Raw genomic sequence first — 23,553 nt, forward strand, 5'->3', positions numbered from 1 at the left:
AATGCAAAAATAGCCCCTGCCCAATTTATAAGAATACAAGCCATTCCCCAATTAATAAATGGTCAAAGGATATGAACAGACAGTTCTCAGATGAAGAAATTAAAGCCATCTATCGTCATATGAAAAAATGCTCTAAATCACTATTGATTAGAGAAATGCAAATCAAACCAACTCTGAGGTACCACATCACACCTATCAGAATGGCCAACATGACAAAATAAATGTTGGAGAAGATGTGGGAAAACTAATGCATTGTTGGTGGAGTTGTGAAATGATCCAATCATTTTGGAGAGCAATTTGGAACTATGCCCAAAGGGCTATAAAAATGTGCATACCCTTTGACCCAGCAATAGCACTTCTAGGGCTATATCCCAAAGAGATCACACAAATGGGAAAAGGACCTATACGTACAAAAATATTCATAGCAGCTCTTTCTATGGTGGCAAAGAATTGGAAATTGAGAGGATGCGCATCAATTGGGGAATGGTTGAGCAAGTTGTGGTATATGAATGTGATGGAATACTATTGTGCTATAAGAAATGGTGAACAGGCTGACTTCACAAAAACTTGGAAAGACTTGTATGGTCTGATGCTGAATGAAGTGAGCAGAACCAAGAGAACGTTGTACACAATAACAGCCATGTGATGACTAATATTGATAAACTTAATCCTTCCTGGCAATACAAGGATCTAAGACATCTCCAGAGGCCTTCTGATGGAAAATGCTATCCACATCCAAAGAAAGAACTATGGAAGTTGAATTACTATTTTTTTTCCTCTTCTGTTGAGTTTTGTTTCCTCTTTCTGATGGCTCCTCCTATTGGTTTTAATTTTTACTTACAACATCACTAATGTGAAAATATGTTTAATATGAATGTAAATGTATAGCCTATATCAGATTGTGTGCCATCTTGGGGAGGGAGGGGGAGAAAAATTTTAAACTCAAAAGCATATGGAAGTGATTATTGATAAATCAATATAAATTAATAAAAAAAGAAAAAAAAATAGCCCCTGCCCTCAAGCTTCCATATTTCCTCTCCAGGCTGGAAGCCAGAAGCACCATGAGCAACTTGATGCTTTAAACACTTAAAGATTGTAGAGTCCCCTGAGAAGATTGAAGAAGCCAAGAGCTCCCCACTATTGACACCTCCACCCCGCCCCTCATGCAGAGCAGGGCATTTATTTCTACCAATAAGAAGTCCCATACCAATGGGCTTTGGGACAGGGATAGCAATTATATCAGTGTAGCTTTATTTTGTTTTAAAGGATAGTATGAAATCTCTGTAATTCTATGATGTTTGTTAATTGGGGTGGATTTATTCTCCTAGACTATCCCTAATTAAATATGGCCCTATTAATTTTTTCTTAAGATAGCTAGGTGGCACACAGGATAGAGAACTGGACCTGCAGTCAGGAAGACCTGAGTTCAAATTCATCCTGGAAAAAAAAATCTACTAGCTTTGGGACTCCGGGCAAGTCCCTTAACCTTTGTCTGTGTAGGTTTCCTCACCTGTAAAATAGGGATAATAATAGCAACTGCCTCCCATAGTTGTCATGAGGCTCAAATGAAATAATATTTGTAAAGCATTTTGCAAGCTATTATTATTTTTAAAAGGAGATTGTTTAGCACCAAATAAGCCTTTCTATATTAAAATGAAGTTGAATTATGTCTCTTTTTCTTCATAATTTCTAAGTGGCTTTGTAATACCAGATAAGTCAAAGTCTCTGGTAGTCCTTTTTGTATTTAGACACATGACTTTTGCACCCAGGTGATTTTAGAACTTTTGAGAAAAATATGCAGCGAATAATGAGCAATACAGTAACATGAGTTGCTCATTAGTCACAATACTGATGAAAGAGTAAGGGAGAAAAACTACAAGAAAAGATTCAGTTCTTGGTTTGTAGTGCCCAAACACCAAGCCTCCTATAGAGGAGGGACATATTCTGAAGATCAGAAAGATAGAAATGATAGCCCACTACTACTTATCAGTGACCAGCTTAATAAGCTGAAAGTTAATTTTAAAAAAAAAACCCTCAATCTTGCAGTCTTACACAGTTATACTGGCTACATATTCATTAAAATTCATAAACTCACTCATTCATTTGTTCATTCATTCATCCTTGACAATAGAGTCATCTCAATAGACATGTATCTCATACATGAGGCTACCATGACTCAAGTTCCAGAATTTCAATGAGGAAACATTCACATCCTGTCTCAGACACTTACTCAGATGCATACTTAGTGTTGTGGTACAAGAGCAAGGTACTTAAATTCTGGGAATCTCAGTTTCCTCATTTGTAAAATACAAATAATAATAGCACCTGTCTCACAGAATTGTTGTAAAAATCAAATCAAATAATGTTTGCACAGAACTTTGCAAAACATAGCTTTATATAAATGTGATCTATTATTATTTAGAATAATGTTTTAACTTAGTAAAGAATAAGTAGTGTAGGTATTTTTTTAACTGAGAAACATAAACTCAGACAGACATCATTTGCAAAAGTGAAAATAACCTGAAAGATTGGATTAATGAATTCTGCAAGTGATTGTAACCATTTAGGCAAGGATATTTTTCTCAAACTTTGAAATTAGTTGCTCTGCCACTTAGTAGCTGTGCCACCTACATAAGATATTTAGCCTTTGTAAGCCTCAGCTTCCTGGTCTATGAAATAGGGAGGTTGGACCTTTGAGGTTCATTCCAGCTTGAAATCTATGAAAGATTTGTTGTTGTAATTATAATCTTTCAGAGAATCCTTCTGCCTCCGTGTTGGCCAAAACATGAAATAGCATAGAAACATAGTTTTCGATCTGAAAGGGACTTCTGAGGAGATCTAGTCCACCACCTTCGTTTTACATATGAGGAACTGAGGCCCAGAAAGATTAATTGACAGCTCAGCTAGTAAATATCTAAGGTAGAAGGTGAACCTTGGCCATCCTGATTCCAAATCCAGCTCTCTAATTGCTACACCATAATGCCTCTCCCTCCCCTTCCGCACCCCCACCCCCACACCTGCAGATTGGATAGAGTTTCAGCTTTTACAATTGTTCCAAATTCTTGTCTAAGTGGCTAAGCTCAACTGAAAAAAAAAGAACAAATATTTTAAATACACTTGCTAAAACGTCTCTATCTCTGTCTTTATTTCTTTGTCTCTCTGTCTCTTCTCTCTTCCTCCCTCTTTTCTCTCTCCCTTTCCAAACCTCTCTCTTTCACTCTTTCTTTCACTCTCCCTACCTTCATTCCTCCCTCTCTCCTCTGTTTCCCTCCAGCTTTCTCCCTTCTTTTTCTCTTCTTTCCCTCCCTTTCTTTCTCCTTCTCCCTTCCTCCCTTTTTCCATTCTTTCCTCTCTCTTCTCCCTCCCCATCTTTCTCCCTCCTTCCCTCTCTCCCTATCTACCTGTCTCCTTCCTCTCTCACCCTCCCTCTCTCTTACCTCTTCCCACAACAGAGTTCTTATTCCTGAGTGTCTCAGATGAAACTATTTTAAAGTTCCACATCACAAATTATTTCTTTTTTAAAAAAACAGCAAAATATTTTAAAATAAACACAAAGATGTCTTCTGGATTGCTTACATCTCTTCCTTAAATGTGCGTGTGTGTATACACGCACACACACACACACACACACACACACACACCACATACACAGTTATCAGTTATCTTCCTGCCTCTATCCCTATTTAACTTTTCTTTAAAGAATAAGTTGCTCCAAATACTTCTAAAATGTTGTGTGGGTCTAGATAAAAGATAAGGAATCAGTAAAGCAATTTGATGGGAAATACTTTTCTCCCTCTCCAGTTGAAGAGAACACCTCAACAGGCAGTAACGTCTACTACCCGTAATTTAGCCTTTTCTGCCCCCTGGTGGAAATTTTATGATATTGCAGTTGCAAAATACTAAGTGATGTTAGAGTATTTCTTTGATGAAGTGTCTCTGTGCAAACTACTTATATTGACCATATGTACTATTAATCAGCCACCAAATATTTAAACAAAAGTCAGCTTCCCTTCCTAATTTGGTAGAAATTGTGACCAAAGTTCTTAGTTATTCTTGCCCTGATTTCTTTGCTTTTTTCATTTTGCATCTTTATTTTTTGGAGGGGGGTGTCAATAATTTTTGTAAGATAAGCAGGTTGTGATATTCTATCTGATCACCTCTAAAGGGGAAAGGAAAAAGAGGAGTTTTTTCAAACTAAATTTATTAAAATCCAAAGTAGCCAGAATGTTATGATAATGGGTTCCATAGGTATGTCCAACAATAGAAGGCAAAATTCCAAGGAAGAACAAATACCAATTTCCAAATAAAATACATCTATTACAGGAGACATGGGAGGTTCTTTCTCATATGGAGCTTCTGTTAAATAGGCATTCTGCTATAGCACTCTCAGGAGAAAAAAATAATTGGGCTATTTGTGAACATGGACCATCAGAGGCTAATATAAAAATTGGCAAAGTAGATAATATAATCCTAGAAAGCCAAAGTGATTGGCAGAAAATTCTGAGGTGACACAGTTTCCAAGACCATTGAGGGGTTAGAATTATTAGTTAGTAAAGTAAGCCAGCTTTTAGATCAGTAGAACTGGTCCAGAGCTCTCTCTGACCTGCACTCAGAAATTTTTAGTGACCTAGTTGCAGGAAAAGAACTCAAACATAGAATCAATACTTGTTTTTAAAAGAAATACAGACAGCTAATGGCTTTCCCCAAGGTGTTACACAAACTCCAGTCCCCTTAATCTAACCTTTTTAAAGACAGCTTTTGTTTGCAACATAATATACCTACACCCTCAAAATAAATGATGTTTCAGATGCCATTGTAATCATTGAAATAAAGAGTATATTTATTATAGCAGCACCTGCCCTATATAATGCACACATTATTTCTGAGTTTCAAAGCATCTGTTTAGAATCCATTCACTGCTCTCCCTTATACCTACTAATTTGAGCTGTGCTAATTCTAAGAGGAAAAGTAAGTTTAAAATAAGCATACAGGCTTTATTTTGAAATTAGCATTTTCTTCCTTTTGCACCAAGATCTAGGCTATTTTTATGGCTAGTTGAAAAATACTTGGTTTCCTTTTTTCTCTTTAGGTGCCTACAATAAAATAACCAAACTCAGTATGTAGCAGGCTGTGTCTTATCTAAAGAGATAAGCCTTACCTGCTCTTTTCTACAATCAAATGGGGAAACTGAGGCCCAAAAAGGTTAAATGACTATATAACTTTTGGGGACAGAAACTGGCAGGGCTAGGATTTGAAAACAAGTCCTCTGTAGATCCATCATTCTTTTTGGCTTAGCATGTAGTTTAATAGATTGTTCAGTCATTTTTCACTCATTGTCTGACTCTTCATGATCCCTTTAGGGGTTTTCTTGGCTGAGGTACTAGAGTGGTTTTCCATTTCCTTCTCCAGCTCATTTTCCAGATGAGGAAACTGAGGCAAACTTGTCCAGGGTCACACAGTAAGAGTCTGAAATCAGATTTGTCAAAAACTGTTTTGGATAATGCTATTTGAGATTGTTCAATTTGTTAAGAATTTTTTTAAGTGCCTACTATGCACAGGTACTGTATGAGGCACTAAAAATACAAAGATAATAATGTAACTATCCCCACCTTCAAGGAAACATTCTACTGGGAGGAAACAACATGTATACAAATTTAAAAATATACATACACACACACACACACACACACACACACAAAATACAAAGTAATAAAGTAACTTCAAGAGATTACAAGTACTAATAACTGGGGAGATCATGGAAAATTTCATGTTGGACGTGTCTTCTGAATGGTGCTTTGAAGGTGGCAAGGGATTTTACAAACTATCCCAAGGAAGAATCATATTCCATCTGTAGGGTTAGGCATAGGCCAGGAGATTTGATGTTTGCCAAGGGAATATCTAGAAGGCCAATTTGACTGAAACAGAAAATGTTTGAAGGGGATTCATATGAAATAAGACTGGAAAGGTACTTGGGAACCAGATGGTGAAAGGCTTCAAATAATTTCACTAAATTGTGAACTCCTTGGCAGGGGAAGGAACCATCTTCTGCCTCTTTTTGTGTCCCCAGCATTTACCACAGTGCCTGGCACATAGTAGACACTTAATAAATGTTTATTTACTGATTGACCAGGATAAGGATTTTGTATTTTGTCCTAGAAGAAATAGAGAGAGAAGGGGATTGACACTAGGGAGAATGGGTTAGTTCAGAAGGTCTTAGAAGCAATGAAATCAATAATGCCTGAGATCATGTCAACATGGAAATACAACTAGTTCACACATGAAAAATTCAGTAAAGCAAAATTGAATTTTTTTGAGCTTCAAAATACTAAATTACTATGAAGTCCATCCATGTTATTTCGTACAAGCAGCCTTATGCCTTGAAAAATCATATCCTTCTCAAATAACCTATGTTTTCTACCATATTAAGGAAATTTACCAGTTATTTTTGTATTATATTATGAGAAACAATGAGAAATTTGTGAGAGAAGGTTCCTTAAGATTCTGTGTAAAGTTTTTGAAGAATTTTCTAGATTAAAATATTGAACAGGCCAAAGGCTTCATGTTTTGTCGACAATTATCGATCCTCTTCTCTGCACCACGGGGGTCTGCTCCTCAAGGGGGTTGAGACTGGACCTGTGATTTCATTGCTACAAAGAACTCCTGTGTGAGGAAACTCCTGCTACATCCTGCAAGATGGCACCTTCTCTGAAACTTGTAATAGTAGAGAGATGGCTAGAATACTAAAAGGTTAAGTGATTTGTCCAATACCACAAAGCCAATACGGGCCACAGACTTGATCCCATGTCTTTCTGGCTTCAAGGCTGGATCCCTATGCACTGTGGCACACTGCCTCTCAATCCTCAAGACCTAATACCAAATGTAGCATTTGAGTCTAATATTCCCCAGCATGACTGTACGTATTTAAAATTATTATGATGATTCACTTGTAACTTCTTTATAGCACTTAGCTTATAGAAAGTACAAGAAAAGGGCAGATATAACAGGAGTCCACAGTGGATAAGGATCAAGGAAATAATGATTTAATTTCACTGCTATTTCAAAACTGGTGAGAATAGGAGAAAGACAGGGAAGAAAAGAGATGAAGATGATGGGTGAAAAGATATTTTCCCAAAGAAGTATAATTCTCATCTCTAATTTATTTTTAAAAAAAACACCTCAACACATGGCTAAAATTCTTTTTAATTTTTTTCTCTATAAAGGGTAATTTATTTTTTCTATTAAGTTAAATATTTCTTTTGTGTAAGACCCTAGGGCCCCTACATGTTCCATGGATCAAGTCTTAAATAAAAATAACGTATAACTTCTTCTAGGAGTTTTTTTTAAGGAATTTTAGATTAGACTAACTGCATAAGATCAAGAATCTGAAGGACAGCAGGAAAAATAGAATTTATAATACTGCTACACTTAGCATAAAATTTAAGAACACAGACTACAGGGAACAAACTATGAGGAGCCAAACTTATATAAGCAGTTTTGACAAGGACAGAAAAAGATCATCATTTAAAAGCAGGCAGTCTTGGAGGCGATATCTATAAATTTCAAAAGTTGTCAAATGCATAAATATTGGTAGTTAAAAATCTTTGTATCCTAAGATATCTCTTCATTTGGTACTGAAGAAAATTATATTTTTTCATCATAAAGATATTTTACTTTTCTGTAGGAAAGAAAATATAGATGAGGTCTCTAGTGAATAGTTAATTTGGTGAGCCAAAGCAAGGACCTCCAGGGCAGCCAGGTGGCACAGTGGATAGAGCACTGGCCCTGGATTCAGGAGGACCTGAGTTCAAATCCAACCTCAGACACATAACACTTACTAGCTGTGTGACCCCAGGCAAGTCACATAACCCCATTGCCTAACCAAAAAAAAACAAAAAACAAAAAACAAAAGCAAGGACCCACCCCCCTCCCCATGGCATAACTAAATGAGGTAGCCCTACCTACTACCCTTCCCCTGAGCAGGATCCTGTCTCATCTGTCACTGGATCAATCAATCAATCAGCACACATTTATTAAATGCCTGCTATGTGTCAGGCACTGTGCTAAGTACTGTCTTCACTGGATCTCAAATTAACTTTTACTGCCACTACCCAAAGCCATCATAATATCATAGATTTAGAGCTAAAAGTGAGCATGGAATACTTGTAGTACACTCCTTTATTTTACAGACAGCAAAACTAAAGCTCAAAGAGGTAAATGACTTCCCACAAATAACACAGAGAGAAAATCTATACCCAAGGCCTCTGGCTCCAAATCCAGTGTTCCTTTAATCATACCATGCTGTCTCTTTCCTAAGGAAGTCCAAGGCCTGGTGCAAATCATACTGGGGACCCCACATCTCCAACTACCAATTTGTTAACAGATGAGATGTTTAAAATGAATATCAACACTGCCTTTAAAGAGAAGGAAATATTATGAAAGAACAGGGGTGTAATGTGTAAAAGGAGGAAGAGAGTGTTATAATAACAATTAGTCCCTGCCTCCACATTGCCCTGTTTACATGTTAAGTGTATGTATCTGTATGAAAGTGCACCAGAACTAAGTGAGAGTTGTGTCATGTACCAACTAAGGCAACAGTAAATTGTCCCAGATTATTGATTTACAGTCCAACCCACACTCAGACTAGCAAGTCAGTTCCCAGATGTTATTACATCTCCCGCTCAGGGTTCTAGTGGTAACCCTGAGAAGTTGGGCATAATTATTTAATACTTTACCTCACAAGCCCCTACTGGTGTACTTTCCCCCATAATTCTCAGTGGATATCAATTAACCATGCATATATAACTATTATAAAGAAAATGTTGGTCAAAAACATTTCCCCCAAATCTGTGACACACTCTCCCAACAGTACATGTACAATCCAAGGTAAAATGGGCCCAAGCTTAGAGCTCATCTGCTGATTGGGTAACATATCTCCTAGAAGTCCTTTTTCTGGATTCCTCAGGTGTTTATCTTGCCTTTCTTTAATGTGTCTTACTTGTTCTCAGAGCCTAATTCTGACATTGCTATCACTCCCTGGGGACAGTATTAAGATACAGTTGAAAAGTCCAAATCCTCTATTCCCTCAGCTGTGCAGGTCCCAAGTCCTCCTCGTTGTTCAATCATGTCTGACTCTTCATGACCCCATGGACCATAGCTCTCCCAGCCCTTCTATCATCCACTGTCTCTTGAAGTCTAAGTTCATTTTCATTGTTTCCATGATACTATCTACCCATCTCATTCTCTACTATCCCCTTTTCCTTTTGCCTTCAATTTTTCCCTACAGCAGGGTCTTTTCCAATAATTCCCATCTTCTCATTATGTGGCTAAAGTATTTAAGCTTCAACTTCAGTATTTGGCCTTCCAGTGAAAAGCCTGAGATAATTTCTTTAATTTTTTGCTGATCTGATCTCCTTGCTCTCCAACAGACTCTCAAAAGTCTTCTCCAGCACCACAATTCTAAAGCATCAATTCTGAGCTGCTCAGCTTTCCTTATAGTTCAGCTCTCAAAGCCATACACTGCTACTGGAAAAACCATAGCTCTGACAGTATGGACTTTTGTTGGCAAAGCAATATCTCTGCTTTTTAGTATGCTGTCCAGATCTGTTATAGCTTTCCTTCCAAGGAGCAAGCATCTTTTAATTTCATGGCTGCAGTCACCATCTGCAGTGAACTTTGAGCTCAAGAATATAAAATCCCAAGTGCTTCATGCCTTCTCCTTCTGCCTAATTCTTGACCACATTATTCCATAAATCCTCCAAAGAGGATCCACTCAACAAACTAGAGACTTTTCCTTGTGTTCTAGTAATAACTATGGAATCCAATCTCTGTCACTTTTTACCTGTGTGACTTTCTGTCTCCTTGTGTATAAAATGATGGGGCTGGAAAGGATGACCTTTGAGGTCCTTTCAGTTCCAGATCCATTTTCTTATATATTTCTTAGGTTAGCTATTGCATCTCAATCTCACTACACTCCTTTGGTCAATATTAGTGGGGAAAGTACCTACATCAATGAGATTGGAGCTCCATTAAAGTAGGACCAGGTTGAACTGGGGCTGCTGTCTTCTCATCTGTAGCTTTTCTTCTAATCTGGTGTTTACTTTGACTCGATCCAATTAGCCTGGCATCCAACTAAATGTACATACACACAATGGGTCAAATGACTGTGATTCCTATATGCTTTTCTTTTTTTTTCTCTCTATTAAGATAACATCAGTTTCAAGTTTATGATGTCATTTGATGCTTACCATATCCAACACTTTTAGGCTCTAGACCAGAAGAAAATCTTTATGATGTGCAACTGTGAAGCTTCTGACTAGACTATATATAAGCCTTTGGCTGGCTCCATTTCTTGATCTCTAAGCAAAATGTTCAGAATAGTTTTTGTCATTTTTCAGTCATTTCAGACTTTTGCCTTGAAGTCACTAGCCATCAAGATAAATAAACCATTTACTTTGTAGGACTATGTCAAGTTCTTCAAAGCATTTTGCTACTTCTTCATTGCCCACAAAATATTTTGAAATATCAATTTCGAATTCTACTCCTAATACTCATAATGAGAGCTATTTTGGAAGAAGAATAAATATTTCATGAATTAGTATTTCCTAATGCCTCTGGGAATATGAGCAAACTAATTCAGAGAATATTGGGACTTAAAGGGTCCTTTATAAGTCCTATAGTCCAACCTCTTCCATTTAACAAGAAAGGAAAGTAAGATCTCATATTTTCCTCTCAAAATGTGGAGGCACTTTTTCCATTCACTTGAATTTCTTTATCCTTGGTGGCAATTTTCATGGGAAAATCAATATGAATGTGTTCCAAGTCCTTTAATAATTTGTCAGTTTGCAGCAATAATGGACTCACACCTGAAAGGGAACCTAGAGGTCATCAAGCCCAACTTCTTCATTTTACAAATGAAGAAACTGAGGCACAAAAAAAGTTAAATGATTTGTCTAGGGTCACACAGCTAGTATCAGGAACAGGAGTGAAACTCTCTAGCAATCTTTCCAATAGGCCATCAAACTGCCTTACACTTTAAGAGAACCAAGAGTTAAACGGATATATTTAAATAGCCTGTTTATGTGATATTTTTCATATTCTGACCCCTTTTACAATATTCTACCACCATCACCATAGATGTAGAAATGGGTCCTAAAGCATGAAGGGCAATTTTGTACTTTTGGCTTGCTATGACCAAGAAAATAAGACACAATATCGTTGTCTGGTAGCCAATCTCCTGAGGCATGGCTACTATCTTTTTGTTTATAAAGTCCATTTCAATTTTATAACCTACTCAATTTGGAAAAGAACAATTATGGAAATATTTTATGTTATTTACATTGTAACATTTAGCACAAAAAATACAGAATACCAATTGCACTATTTTTAAAAATCATCTTGATAAAGTAATAATTAAAGAGTATTACTACTAATAATTGAAAGTACTACTGTCCTTTCTGTTTTTGCCCTAGAGTATTTTCCAACCAAAGATATCTCTAAAGTTTAAAGTAAGTTTTTGCATGGTTGGAATATAAATGTTGATATTTGTATCTGCATATTTTATGGCTATTAATTAAAATCAAAAATGGTCTATGATGAAGCCATGAGCTGTTAATAGATCAGCAGAAACCTGACACAACACAGAAAGCATTGGTCTGGAATTCTGGAAACTAGTTTTCTTGTGCGATCTCCGCCACTAAGTCTCTCTCTGACCTTGAGTGAGTCACTAAAATGAGGAAACTGGATTAGATGATTTTTTTAAGGCCCTTCATAGCTCTGATGCTATGGAATCAAATTGAGGAGAGGGGCACATAGGAAACTTGTATAAAATGCTAAGGTTCCTTTTAATTCTAAAATTCCATACCTATGAAAAAGATATTCTGCTAACAACAGTAAACAAATTTTAACCATTATTTCTTCTGATATTTCAAAGACAATTTTGTATTGGGTTTTTAAAATCACTTACCCATGTTTTTCTTTTTTTGTTAGGTATGGTGACATGGTACCAAAGACCATCGCTGGAAAGATTTTTGGTTCCATCTGTTCCCTGAGTGGTGTCTTAGTCATTGCTCTGCCTGTTCCTGTGATCGTCTCCAACTTCAGTCGAATCTATCACCAAAATCAACGAGCTGATAAACGGAGGGCACAGAAGGTATGCAAATACAAATTCCCCTTCATGCATATATGAAGGGACTAAGAGAAGGAACTACAACAGTTTTAGCCTGGAAAAGAACATATAGGGAGGGCACAATCACATTCCTAAAATATCGAGAGGTCTGTCACATGAAAGATGAAATCAACCCATCAATAAACAAGCATTTATTAAGTACCTACTATGTACACTGGCACTGTGGTAGGCAAGAGGTGCAAAGATTAGAAAAGAAACATTTCCTCCTCTTAAGTAACCTACAATCCATTAAAGAGACAGCATGAATAATTATGTACAGAATATAAGATAAACTATAGGACATTCTGCTTGACTCAAGAGAGGAGAACTAGGACTAATGGGTAGAAGTTACAAGGAGGCAAAATGCATCTAAGTATAAAGAACTTCCTACAAGTTATAAATGTACAAAAAAATAGAATGTATTGTTTGCTTTGTAAGGTAGTGCATTCCCACAATTGGAGATATTCAAAGAGTATCTAGATGACCACTTATCAAAGAAGTTGTAAAAAGGATTCATGATCAGACAGTCAGTTCTACTGGATAATTTAGAATTTCCCTTCTTACTCCAGGATTCTGTTACCACTGTTGCCAACTTCGTGCAAAGATCTTAAACATACTTTATCAGTAATCTCATGTGCCAAATATGCCATGTAGTGAATTCAAAAACAGCTCTTGATCATGTTCCATCAAAATGAAAAGGCTAGTGATTTGCTTTGTACCCTCAGAAAGGCAATCTCCTTGTATTTGTCAAGGTCTAGTTTGGTGCTAAATGCAGATACTTCTTAGCTCCCATCAACAATGGATAATTCCTGTTTGCTTTATAGCATTATTACTTGAAGCAACCCATTTTTCCTTCCTTGAACAATATTAATAGTCCATAGGAAATATGGAAAGATGCCCAAGACATTGTGCCATTACTAATGCAGACAGGAGGGAGGCTACACAACTTAGAGAACCATATTTTATGTAATGATAACAATCCTTATGTATCATTTGCAAACTACATGAGTCAATAACTGAAAAGCTAACTCTATTCATGGGATAAGAATAAGATGATCCACAATTTAATTCTCTCCTGCCCTTGAATTAGTGGGCTACTTCTGGAAATCTGGCATTGCTGAAGTAGTCTGGGAGAGGAAATATGAAAGATCCACTTAAAAAACTGTGCCAGTCTTCTCACCTGTCAGAAAGGCAATAAACAGAAATGTTATCATCACCTTAAAGTTATTGATCCAACATCAATTTATATCATTTTTTCACTTTTCATGGTTTATAAATGAAATATTAAATTTCTGTCCATGCTCTTTCCTGCACTGCAGTAAGGTTGTAAGACCTAAATCTCTCTTCCCCTCACCCTGCCCTAGTATGCCTAGGAAACCCTAAGCTCATTTATGAGAACAAGCAGGGAACTAGAGGTAAACACATATAGATTCTTTTGTAAAACAGAACAGGAAATGATGTGCAACAAATATATCTCAGTGAGAAAACCCTGTAGAAAACATTAATATATTTGTAATACAATTATTTCCCTTTTAATCATTTAAAAAATGTTTCTTTTTAGTGATTAAAACAGAAATAATTTCTCCATGGTTCCCAGTTGCTATAGGCTATGAACAGGGTTGATCACTCCATTTAACATTCGGTATCAAGATAATCCTCTTATTTGTAATGGGTCACAGAGAATAAACAAGTGGTGAGCATCAGATTCTTTATAAAGAAATATACGTCAATTTACATATGAAAACAGAACCATACCTAGCAATTTTGACAACCAGAGTAAATTTCACAAAAAGTTGCCAGGTTAATTAGCATGACATCTGGTACAGTGGAAAGAGCACTGGTTCTTGACTCAGAGGAACTGGGCCGAAATTTCACCTCCAATGCATACTATCCATGTGACCTTGTCACCAACTTCCTGGATTTCCTCAACTATAAAATTAGGAGATAGGACTCAATTACCTCTAAGGTCCCTTCCAGCTCTGGATCTATGATTCTGTGATCTTATCAGTCCATCAGTACCCTCAAATGAGTTTTTGTTAAGAAAAATTCAATGGAAGAAAGTGAAGAGAGACCCTGGGACACAAGCCTCTGTTAGTGGAAAGAAAACAAACTCTGAGACATAGTTCCCCATGAACAAAGACCCTAGGACATCATGAAGGCACTGCTAGGGAGGCCATTCCTGGGCAGGGGTTGGAGCAGGGTGAAGATAAGGTAAGGATGAGGACCATGTTTCCTCTAGGAAAAGAAGTGTACCATCTGATAACTTCATACTGTGATGACTTGTTATTCAAATTATTCTTACTAACTAAATGACATACTCAGTTATCTAGCTTGCTGAGGGAGTGAAAATACTACCATTACCTTCTAAATTTTAGTGCCCGGGAGAAAATCTCCAGTTGTTCTGTTATTATATCTCTGCAGCGAAATGAGCTGTTGTTTTCCTATTATAGTAGTCACCTTGGAAAACTATCTGCTTATTACAGGGATGTTTCCATTACTCAAAACATTTTGTAGCCAGCCAAAACATACTCAAAGCCAAGTCTGGTGAATGAAATAAGGGTGATTAATGTGAGTAATATCATTTGGGGTCAAAAACAGATGTTAACTACAAGGAAAGAAGCCAGATTTTGTTGTGTGGCTCAACAGACTTTGAAGATGATACCAAAGATGAGTTCCAAAGCTGTTTTGATCAATGGAATAAGTTTATAGCTTTCCAAAGAGACTTCTTTAACGAATGGAACCTCTTTATCCACAAAATAGATATTACTATTATTAAGATACATAAGCTTTATTCAATTTAATCAAAGAGCATCCTTCGCCCTTCATCAATACTGCTTCTCATCAATAAATGAGGATGGGGAGAGAGGTCATTGCTCAGCTGTGAAGGAGAATTCTCCTTCAAGCTGATGATAAATCACTTTACACAAGCCTCAATTCTTGATAAATACTCAAGACTGGGCAAATAACAAGGTTTTCCATGTGATAAAACAAAGTTGCCATAGTCCAACTAAGCTGAATTTCTAAAACTTGCTCTTTGCTTAAAGGTGTACAAAACCTACAAAAATTATCGTTGGACTTAGCTCTCAGCTACCCATTTTTCTTGGCTTTAGAAATTCCTCCTTAAATATAAATAAAAGCTGCCTAGTCAAATACTGTAAGGAAAGAAAATACTAAGAGCCTAGATCTGTTTGTCAACTGGGACTATCCCTAAAATAATCTCTACTTCTCTAAACTCTATTATCTGCAAGAAATGGAAATCAATACAGAAAAGCAAGAAACATTAGCTCCTTTGTTGTAAAATACACAGGACTATTTTCAATGTCCTTTTTGTTAAAAAAAAAAAAAGTTGAATATGCAAAAATAAATAAATAAATCAAATGCTCTAGAAGACAACTACATTGAAAAAGATCTGCTTCTTACACCTAGAAATGAAGATTGGTAAATTTAAAATATCTGTCAGATTCTGTGTTTCAACACAACAGACTCTTAATGCAATGAATTTTGCGTATCATGACTGCTAGAGAAATTTTTTAATAAAAGTAAATGTAATAACCTAATGTAATATGACTAGTAAATACTCTGTGACCAATAATCTGAATATGATAGTTGAACAACAGAGAGAGAATAGGATGTTACCAAGGGACTTGATTGACTTCTTTTCAACAAAGACCTTATAGTCTAAATATCCATCATTCTAGGCTATATCTACATTATGCCCTCACACCAAAGGTGTTAGTCCTCCCTAAACACCCCATCCACATTTTTCAGGGCTTCTTATCCACCTTTGGTGTCCACCTGTCACCCAACTCTCACCAAGTATCTCCAAGAAGCTGTAGCATACACAGCAACCACATCCCAGTGAAACCATCTTGGCAGACAGGCTAAAAGAAGTTGAGGATAACCAACAGGCCTCAAACCTGTCAGTGAATAGGTAGTTGTCTACCCCAAGCATGTGAAGACTTCCCCTGGCAGAATGGATATATGAGAACGATTTATTCCAACAGCCATGACGGCACTGATGCAGGCACTGTGGAGCACTTAGAGCTTGGTCAGACATTGAAGATGCCAAGGTCATTCACTGCATCCTGAGCCATCGCCAGTCATCTTAATTTTTTGTCCTGCCACTGGACTCTGATGACTCTGGAAGAGAGAGTGAGGCTAAGGACTTTGTACAACTCTGCCTCACTTAAATCCGACTCACACACAAGTCAAATCATCAACCATCATCCACTATTTGATCCCAACATCATAATGGTCTTCCTTGAAAACAAAGGATGTACAATGTTATGCCAAAATAACTCATCAATTCATGAAAATAATCTAATCCAATAAACATTTAATAAGTGCCTACTATGTACCAGGCACTGTGCTAAGTGCTCAACATCTGGTTGATTCAGAAAAAAATCAGAGCTAGTAATTTTAGGAAGGTTATGTGTCTGATGGAAAAAGAAATCAATTTTGATAATTTTGATAGTAGAAGATCAGAGTTTGAGTCCCAGCTCTGATATTTACACCATCTGTCACTTCGGAAAGTTATTTAATTTCTTTGGTCTCAATATTTTCATTTGCAAAATCAAGAGGGTTTATATTAGTAATCTAGGGTTGTATCCGGTTGTAATCCTATGACCAACTTTTCACTTTTCAACCAGCCTAGTAGGTGTGAATTTTCCTTAAGTAAAATTGAGAAGTTAAAATTCTTGATATCTTCACAGTTCCTTTGTCAGTGGCTTATTTCCTTCCCTAAGATTGCCTACCCCCAGCTACTAATTCTCCCTAGGGAGTTAACTGACATAAATTGTTAGTTGGTAAGGGCTTATGCAAGACCCTTGCCAGGTGTGTTTATTTGCATTTTGGTAGACTTGAGAATTCAGTTAACGGAATTTAACAGTCATGTATTAAGAATCTACTCTGTACAGTGACACACATATAGTGATAGAAACAGAGATATAAAGATAGAGATGATAGAGAAAGTACAATCTAAGTTCTCAAAAATTTTAGGATAAAATGGAGAAGGGAGATAGTACACAAATATCCATCATACAAGGAGAATGTGACAAGGGCACAGAAATGGTCAAAACAAAGACTCAAAAGAAATTTGAGGACCGGATATATCACTTTCATATAGAGTAGCTGAGAAAGATGACTGAAGGAAAGAATCTTGAAGAATACCAATGATTGAGGAGCAAATAATGAAAAGTCAGAAAAGGAAGAAAGAGAAAACACAGTCATAAAAGTCATGGGAAAACTGCAGTAATATACGGTCATAGAAGCCAAGGAGGAAAAGAGAGAGGCAACAGTTTCAAATGATGCAGAGGTCAGGGAGGAAGAGGACTGAAGATTCTTGATTCTTCCATAAAGGAGATCAGTGATAACCTTGATTCAGTAGAAGAATAGGAACCAAAGCCAGATTGCAAAGGGTTGAGTAATGAGTGGGCAATGAGGAAGCAGAGAGAAATCAAAACAATAAAACTATATGTGTCTGATGACAGGAGGTAGGACTGATATTTTAAGGTAGGCATGTTCCATGCTGACTGAAATCATACCACATATAAAGCCACTTAGCCTCTCTGAAAATTAACAGAACCATCCTATAGAAACAGCCTAAGATTGACCTAAGAAGACCTTTGGGAGGTCTTCTAAGATAATGATTCTATGGAATCTTGAACCTTTAGAGTAGAGGATCTTATCCTAACATCTATGAAATTGCCTTTAAAATTTTTTGGTAACAGTATTTCAGTATAATTTGTTTCCTTTGTAATTCTATGTATTTTATCATTTAAATTTAAAAATATAATTCTGAGAATTCGTTGGACTGCCAAAGAAGGTCTAGAACACAAAAATAAGTAAAAAAACAAAAAACAAAAAACCTCCCTACTCTAGAGATTTTCTAAGAAATTAATCTAAACATATCTAGATGTTTAGAGTCATATCAAGTACAAGTCCAGAAGATACTCACCAAATGTTGCCTTTTCATTCTTATTTCATAGTCTAAAGACTATGAGGTTTGTATAACTTCCCAACACAATCGTTCAGCTTAACGTTTATGGCCATGCTCTAAAGATTTAAGACTTATAATCTGCTGGTGTTCTATTTGCAGTGTTTTCAATCTACTAGAGGTGAGAGTCAGCACTATGGAACAGATGATCTGTTCATTTTTCCATCTGTCTTTTGCCATCCATTAGTGAAGCAAACATTGCCCAAGGCAAAGTTCTCAGATTGCTGATGTGGAAGGAAAGAATAACAGATTTTGAATTTTTTTTAATAGTTCATTAATGATTATTTGAAAAGTGTAAAATAAAAATATCTGTGTTTAATCTTCTTTTAAATAATCTTTTCAAGGTTTTACTATAAACAAATATTAATATTAGTGGTCACTCATGACCTGTTACTACTAGCTATTACTGAAATTTGCCTCTCCCCACCCCTGATGACGCAGCTTCCCTGGCCACCCATTTTCCTCAGCTCACTGGTCAAGAAGGAGGGGTGGTTTGGATACTCTTTGCTTCCTGTTGCCACCTTCAGATTCTCCTCCTCCCTCCTTCACTCAGTAACATCTCTTCCTTTGAGGTTTATGTTATTCATATCTACAATCCACTTAACATCCTTGTAGTTATCTACAGATCCCTTGATCATTCTCCTGCCTTCCTTGATGAGTTTGGTACCTAGCTTACAACTTCTCTCTCTTCTTCTGCCCTAAACACTAGGGGATTTCAGCATACATACTGACTCTCAGACACACTAACCACTCATTTCCCATACCTACCCACTTCCCAGGAGCCTCAGCCATGCACGAATATGGACTTATACTTGACCTTGCCATCACCCACAAATGTACCACCTCTATGTTCAAGAATTCTGAAATCCCCTTATCTGACCATAATCTATTGGCTTTTCACCTCTCCCTTTCTCTTTCCTAGTAAAACCCCACTTTTTATCCTCACCATGACTATCCCCACTATCATCCTATATCTCTTCTGTCCTTCTTAAACTCCTCAAAAAGGATATCTACAATAAATGGCTCCACTTTCTTTCCTCTCTCCTTAATCCCTTACAATCTGGTTTCCAACCTTATTCCACTGAAACTCCTCTCATTAGTATCCAAAACTACTAGTGAATCTTAGTTGCCAAAGCCAATGGCCTTTTCTCAGTTCTCATTCTCCTTGACCTCTCTGTAGCCTTTGACACAGATGATCATTCTTTCCTCCTCTATATACTCTTCTCTCAAGGTTTTCAGGACACAACCCCCTCCTAGTTCTCTTCCTATTTATCATATTGCTTTTTCTCAAGGCTCTTTTTTTCTGGATCCTCATCCAGATCACACCCTCTAACTGTAGGTGTCCCTCTGGGGTCTGTCCTGGGCCCTCTTCTCTTCTCCTTCTATACAACTTTGGCTGGTGATCTCATCAGCTCCCATGAATTTAGTTACCATCTCTATGCTGATGATTCTCAAATCTACCTATCCTGCCAAACTCCGCTGACCTCCAACCTCACATCTCCAACTGTCTCTCAAACATCTTGAACTGGATGTCCAATAGATACCTTAAACTCAACATGTCCAAAATAAAACTCATTTTATCTCCTCTTAAACCCTCTCCCCTTCCTACCTTCCCTATTATGATACAGGGCAACCCCATCCTATCAGTCTCTCAGGATCACAACTTAGGAGTCATCCAGGACTCCCCACTTTCTCTCACTCCCACCCCAACATCCAGTCGGTTACCAAGGTCTATCAATTTCACCTTTGCAATATTTCCCAAATATGCCTCCTTTTCTGACACTATCACCACTCTAATATTGGCCCTCATCACCTTATGCCTGGACTATTGTAATAGCTAGCTGGCATGTCTGTCTCCTTCAATTCTCTCTCTGCTCCAATCCATCCTCCAATCAGCTACTAAAGTGATTTTCCTAAAGTACAAGTCTGATCATGTCACCCTCCTACTCAGTACATTCCAGTGGCTCCCTATTGCCTGCAGTATCAAATACAAAATCGTGTCTTTGGCATTCAAAGCCCTTTATAACCTAGCTCCCTCCTACCTTTCCAGTCTTCTTACACATGACTCTCCAAAAAGCTGGCAGTTCCACAAACAAGACACTCCATCTCTCACCTCTGGGCATTTTCTCTGGCTATTCCATACGCCTGGAACACTGTCCCTCCTCTGCTCCACTTACTGATCTACCTGGTTTTCTCTAAGTCCCAACTAAAATCTTATCTTTTACTGGAAACCTTCCCTAAAGGGGAACCCCTCTTAATTCTATTTCCTTCCCATCGTGTATACAACTTACTCTGTGTGTGTGTGTGTGTGTGTGTGTGTGTGTGTATTTACACGTTGTCTCCCCCTTTAGATTGTAAGTTCCCTTGAAGGCAGAGACTGTCTTTTGCCTCTTTTTGTATCCTCAGCTCTTAGCATAGTGCCAGGGACATGATAGGCACTTAATAAATGTCTATTAATTGCTAGATAGACAAAAAGATAGATAGATAGAATTGTTCTACCGCCCTTGGTGCCTTCCCTCCTCTTCCTTCTGGTTCCAATTTTGATACTTCCTCATTTTCCCCAGAACCTAGTGCACCCATGCTACTCCTAATTCCCAAGGGCCCTCTGCACTGTTTCACCAACCTACCCTATCAGCCTTGACTACCTTTGTCTAGACCAGGGATGGGGAACCTGCAACCTCGAGGCCACATGTGGCCCTCTAGATCCTCAAGTGCAGCCCTTCACATTCTCTGAAGTTTGGATTCCATTAAAGAGCCGCATTTACCACTTACATTTATGTTACATTTACTCTTACCATTTACATAACATCCTAAAGAGAGCTCAACAGGGTGGAGAAAGGATGTGTTAAACTAATTAATACACACTGAGTGGCTAGTAGCTGGCATTGTGTAATATGTTACGAGAGTGATATTTTTTTAAAACATTCTTTAACCCAAAGGAACGGCTCTCTAATGGTGGAATTTAAAGAGTCAGCAACAGAAGAGATTTAGGTTAAAAATCCTTCCTGGCATTTCTCCAATCACACCAAAGTATTTTCCTACTCTGCTTACTTATAAGCCTGTCCCTGGACACTTTTATTGTTCAATGTCAATGAAAACATATTGGGACTTAGGCAATAAAATGGTCCAGTAATCTCCCACATTCCTCATTTAGTAGGGTGAAATACACTTGAGGGAATTACTGTTTCAGAAGCACTTGCCTTCTCAATAGCTCCTTGATTGAATTACCTTAGATAATTTCAACCTTCTCTTCATTCAGCTACGGTGTTAGAACATTCAGAACTAACCCCTTCCCCCAAAAAAAATTTTAAAAAGAACTTACTTCTCCACCTTTCTGTCACCATCTACACCAAATGACCTGAGTTTAAGACTAGGACCAACCCTAATTATGTCCTTTGCACACTATGCTCACATGTCCTTTTCTGTTTCCTCTTCCATTTGCATCTTCTAAATAGAAGCTATTGATTCCTTTAGAGCTAAGACAGTTTACATTGGGGGAACAGTGCTTTGCAAGTTGCCCAACTAGCTGATTCCCTGCATCCCACCTGTCCCTTCTTGTCCATGACCCACACAGAATAGGAGGGATAATAATGGAGATCTCATATTGGTAGCCATAATGTGATCTCATGTTACCAAAAAAAAAAAAAAAACACATTTCTGCACATAGTAACATAGTAATGGAAACAGAATTTATGGGAAGGTGAGATGCCAATCATCAGTCAGTCAATAAGCATTTATTAGGCACCTATGGTTTGATAGGCACAGTGCTAAGATGCCACAGGAAAACATTGATTTCACTTCAATGAACATTTATTGCTTGCCCTACTGTGTGTGAGGCATTGTGCTAGGAGCCAGGGATGCATAGATTCTAAAATGCTACTGTGCCTGCTCTCAGGGAGCCTACATTCAACTGGGGCAAACAGATTGATTTTCAACATCAGTTATTATTCACAAAACACATTTCCCACTTCTATCACCCAGGTTTGTCACCTTGGAGTCATCCTTGATTCTTCTTTCCCCTTCACACCTTTAATTCAACCAGGTGTTAAGTCTTCTCCATTCAAGCTCCAGGTTCCTCAATCTTCCTCCTCTCCACTCACAGTACCATTACCCCTGTTCAAAGGCCTTATGTCTTCTCACTTATGCCCCTTCAATAACCTTCTTTGTTCACTACGCTTTTGGTCTTTCCCTTGTCCAATTGGTCTGCTGTGTAGCTGCCAAAAGTGAAGGGAAGGCAAAAGGTATATACAAAGCACCTGTAATGTGCTAAGCAATGGGGATAGAAAGGCAAAAAGAGATCCTGCCCTCAAGGAGCTTACCATCTTCTGGGAGGGAGGGAGGGAAGAGGTACTACATCCAAATAATTCTGTGCAAACAAGTTATATATAGGATACATTGGAGATCATCTCAAGGGAAGGCACTAATACTAGGGAGGACTAGGTGTTGTAGAAAGTGTAATTTTATTTGAGCCTTGAAGGAGGCAAAGATGAGAAGAGACCACTTTCTGGGTATGGAGGACAGTTGCCAGTGAAAGGTTCCAGAATCAGGAGATAGAGTGTCTTATGTGAGGAATAACAAAGAAGACTGGCCTGTAGAGCATGTGGAAGTAGTAACGTTTTAAGAAGATTGGAAAGGTTATAAAGGGCTTTATTAGACAGAGGATTTTATATTTGATACTAGAGGCAATAGAGAAACACTAGCTTTCATTGAATAGAAGGGTGACACAGTCAGACCTGTAGTTTTTTTTTTGTTTGTTTTTAGCAAGATCAATAGCTGAGTGAAAGATGGACTGGAGTGAGGAGAGACTTGAGTCAGGGAGGCCAACAAGCAGGTTATTGTAATAGTCTAGGTGTAAAGTGGTAAAGGCCTACACCAGTGTGGTGGTGACAGAGGAGAGAACAGGAAGTACACAAGGGATTTTGTGAAAGTACATTTCACAAGACTTGGCAACTAATTGGATAAGGGAGGGAGGGAGAGATTAGAGAATTGAGGAGGACACTTGGGTTGTGAGTGTGAGTGGGAGGATAGTGGTGCCCTCAGCAGTAACAAAGAAGTCTTCCTAAGACACTTTCTTAGTAGTTCCCAATTGCCTCCAGACTAAAAAGCAAAAACTTTATTTTGCAATTTTCAGGCTTCCACAATCTAATTTCAACCTACCCCTCCAATCATACTCATATTAATAATTGAATACAGCACTTAATGGGGCAGCTAGGTGGCACCGTGGATAAAGCACCAGGCCTGGAGTTGGGAAGACCTGAGTTCAAATCTAATCTCAGATACTTACTATCTTTGTGACCCTGGGCAAGTCATATATTTCATGTTTGCCTCAGTTTCCTCATCTGTAAAATGAGTTAGAGAAGGAAATGATGAACCTCTCCAATATCTCTGCCAAGAA

At 37.7% G+C, this 23,553-nt stretch overlaps 1 protein-coding gene across 1 annotated transcript in view; it reads left to right on the forward strand.

Moving 5' to 3' along the window:
- Nucleotides 1-23,553, forward strand: part of KCND2 (potassium voltage-gated channel subfamily D member 2) — a 574,638-nt gene that overhangs the window by 537,570 nt on the left and 13,515 nt on the right. The window contains exon 3 of the mRNA XM_027855165.1: nucleotides 11,986-12,148. Coding sequence (XP_027710966.1) covers nucleotides 11,986-12,148 — 163 coding nt within the window. The remainder of the gene's footprint in view (nucleotides 1-11,985; nucleotides 12,149-23,553) is intronic.

This window comes from Vombatus ursinus, unplaced genomic scaffold, assembly GCF_900497805.2.
Source record: "Vombatus ursinus unplaced genomic scaffold, bare-nosed wombat genome assembly UNPS02010788.1, whole genome shotgun sequence".
Lineage (NCBI taxonomy): Eukaryota > Metazoa > Chordata > Mammalia > Diprotodontia > Vombatidae > Vombatus > Vombatus ursinus.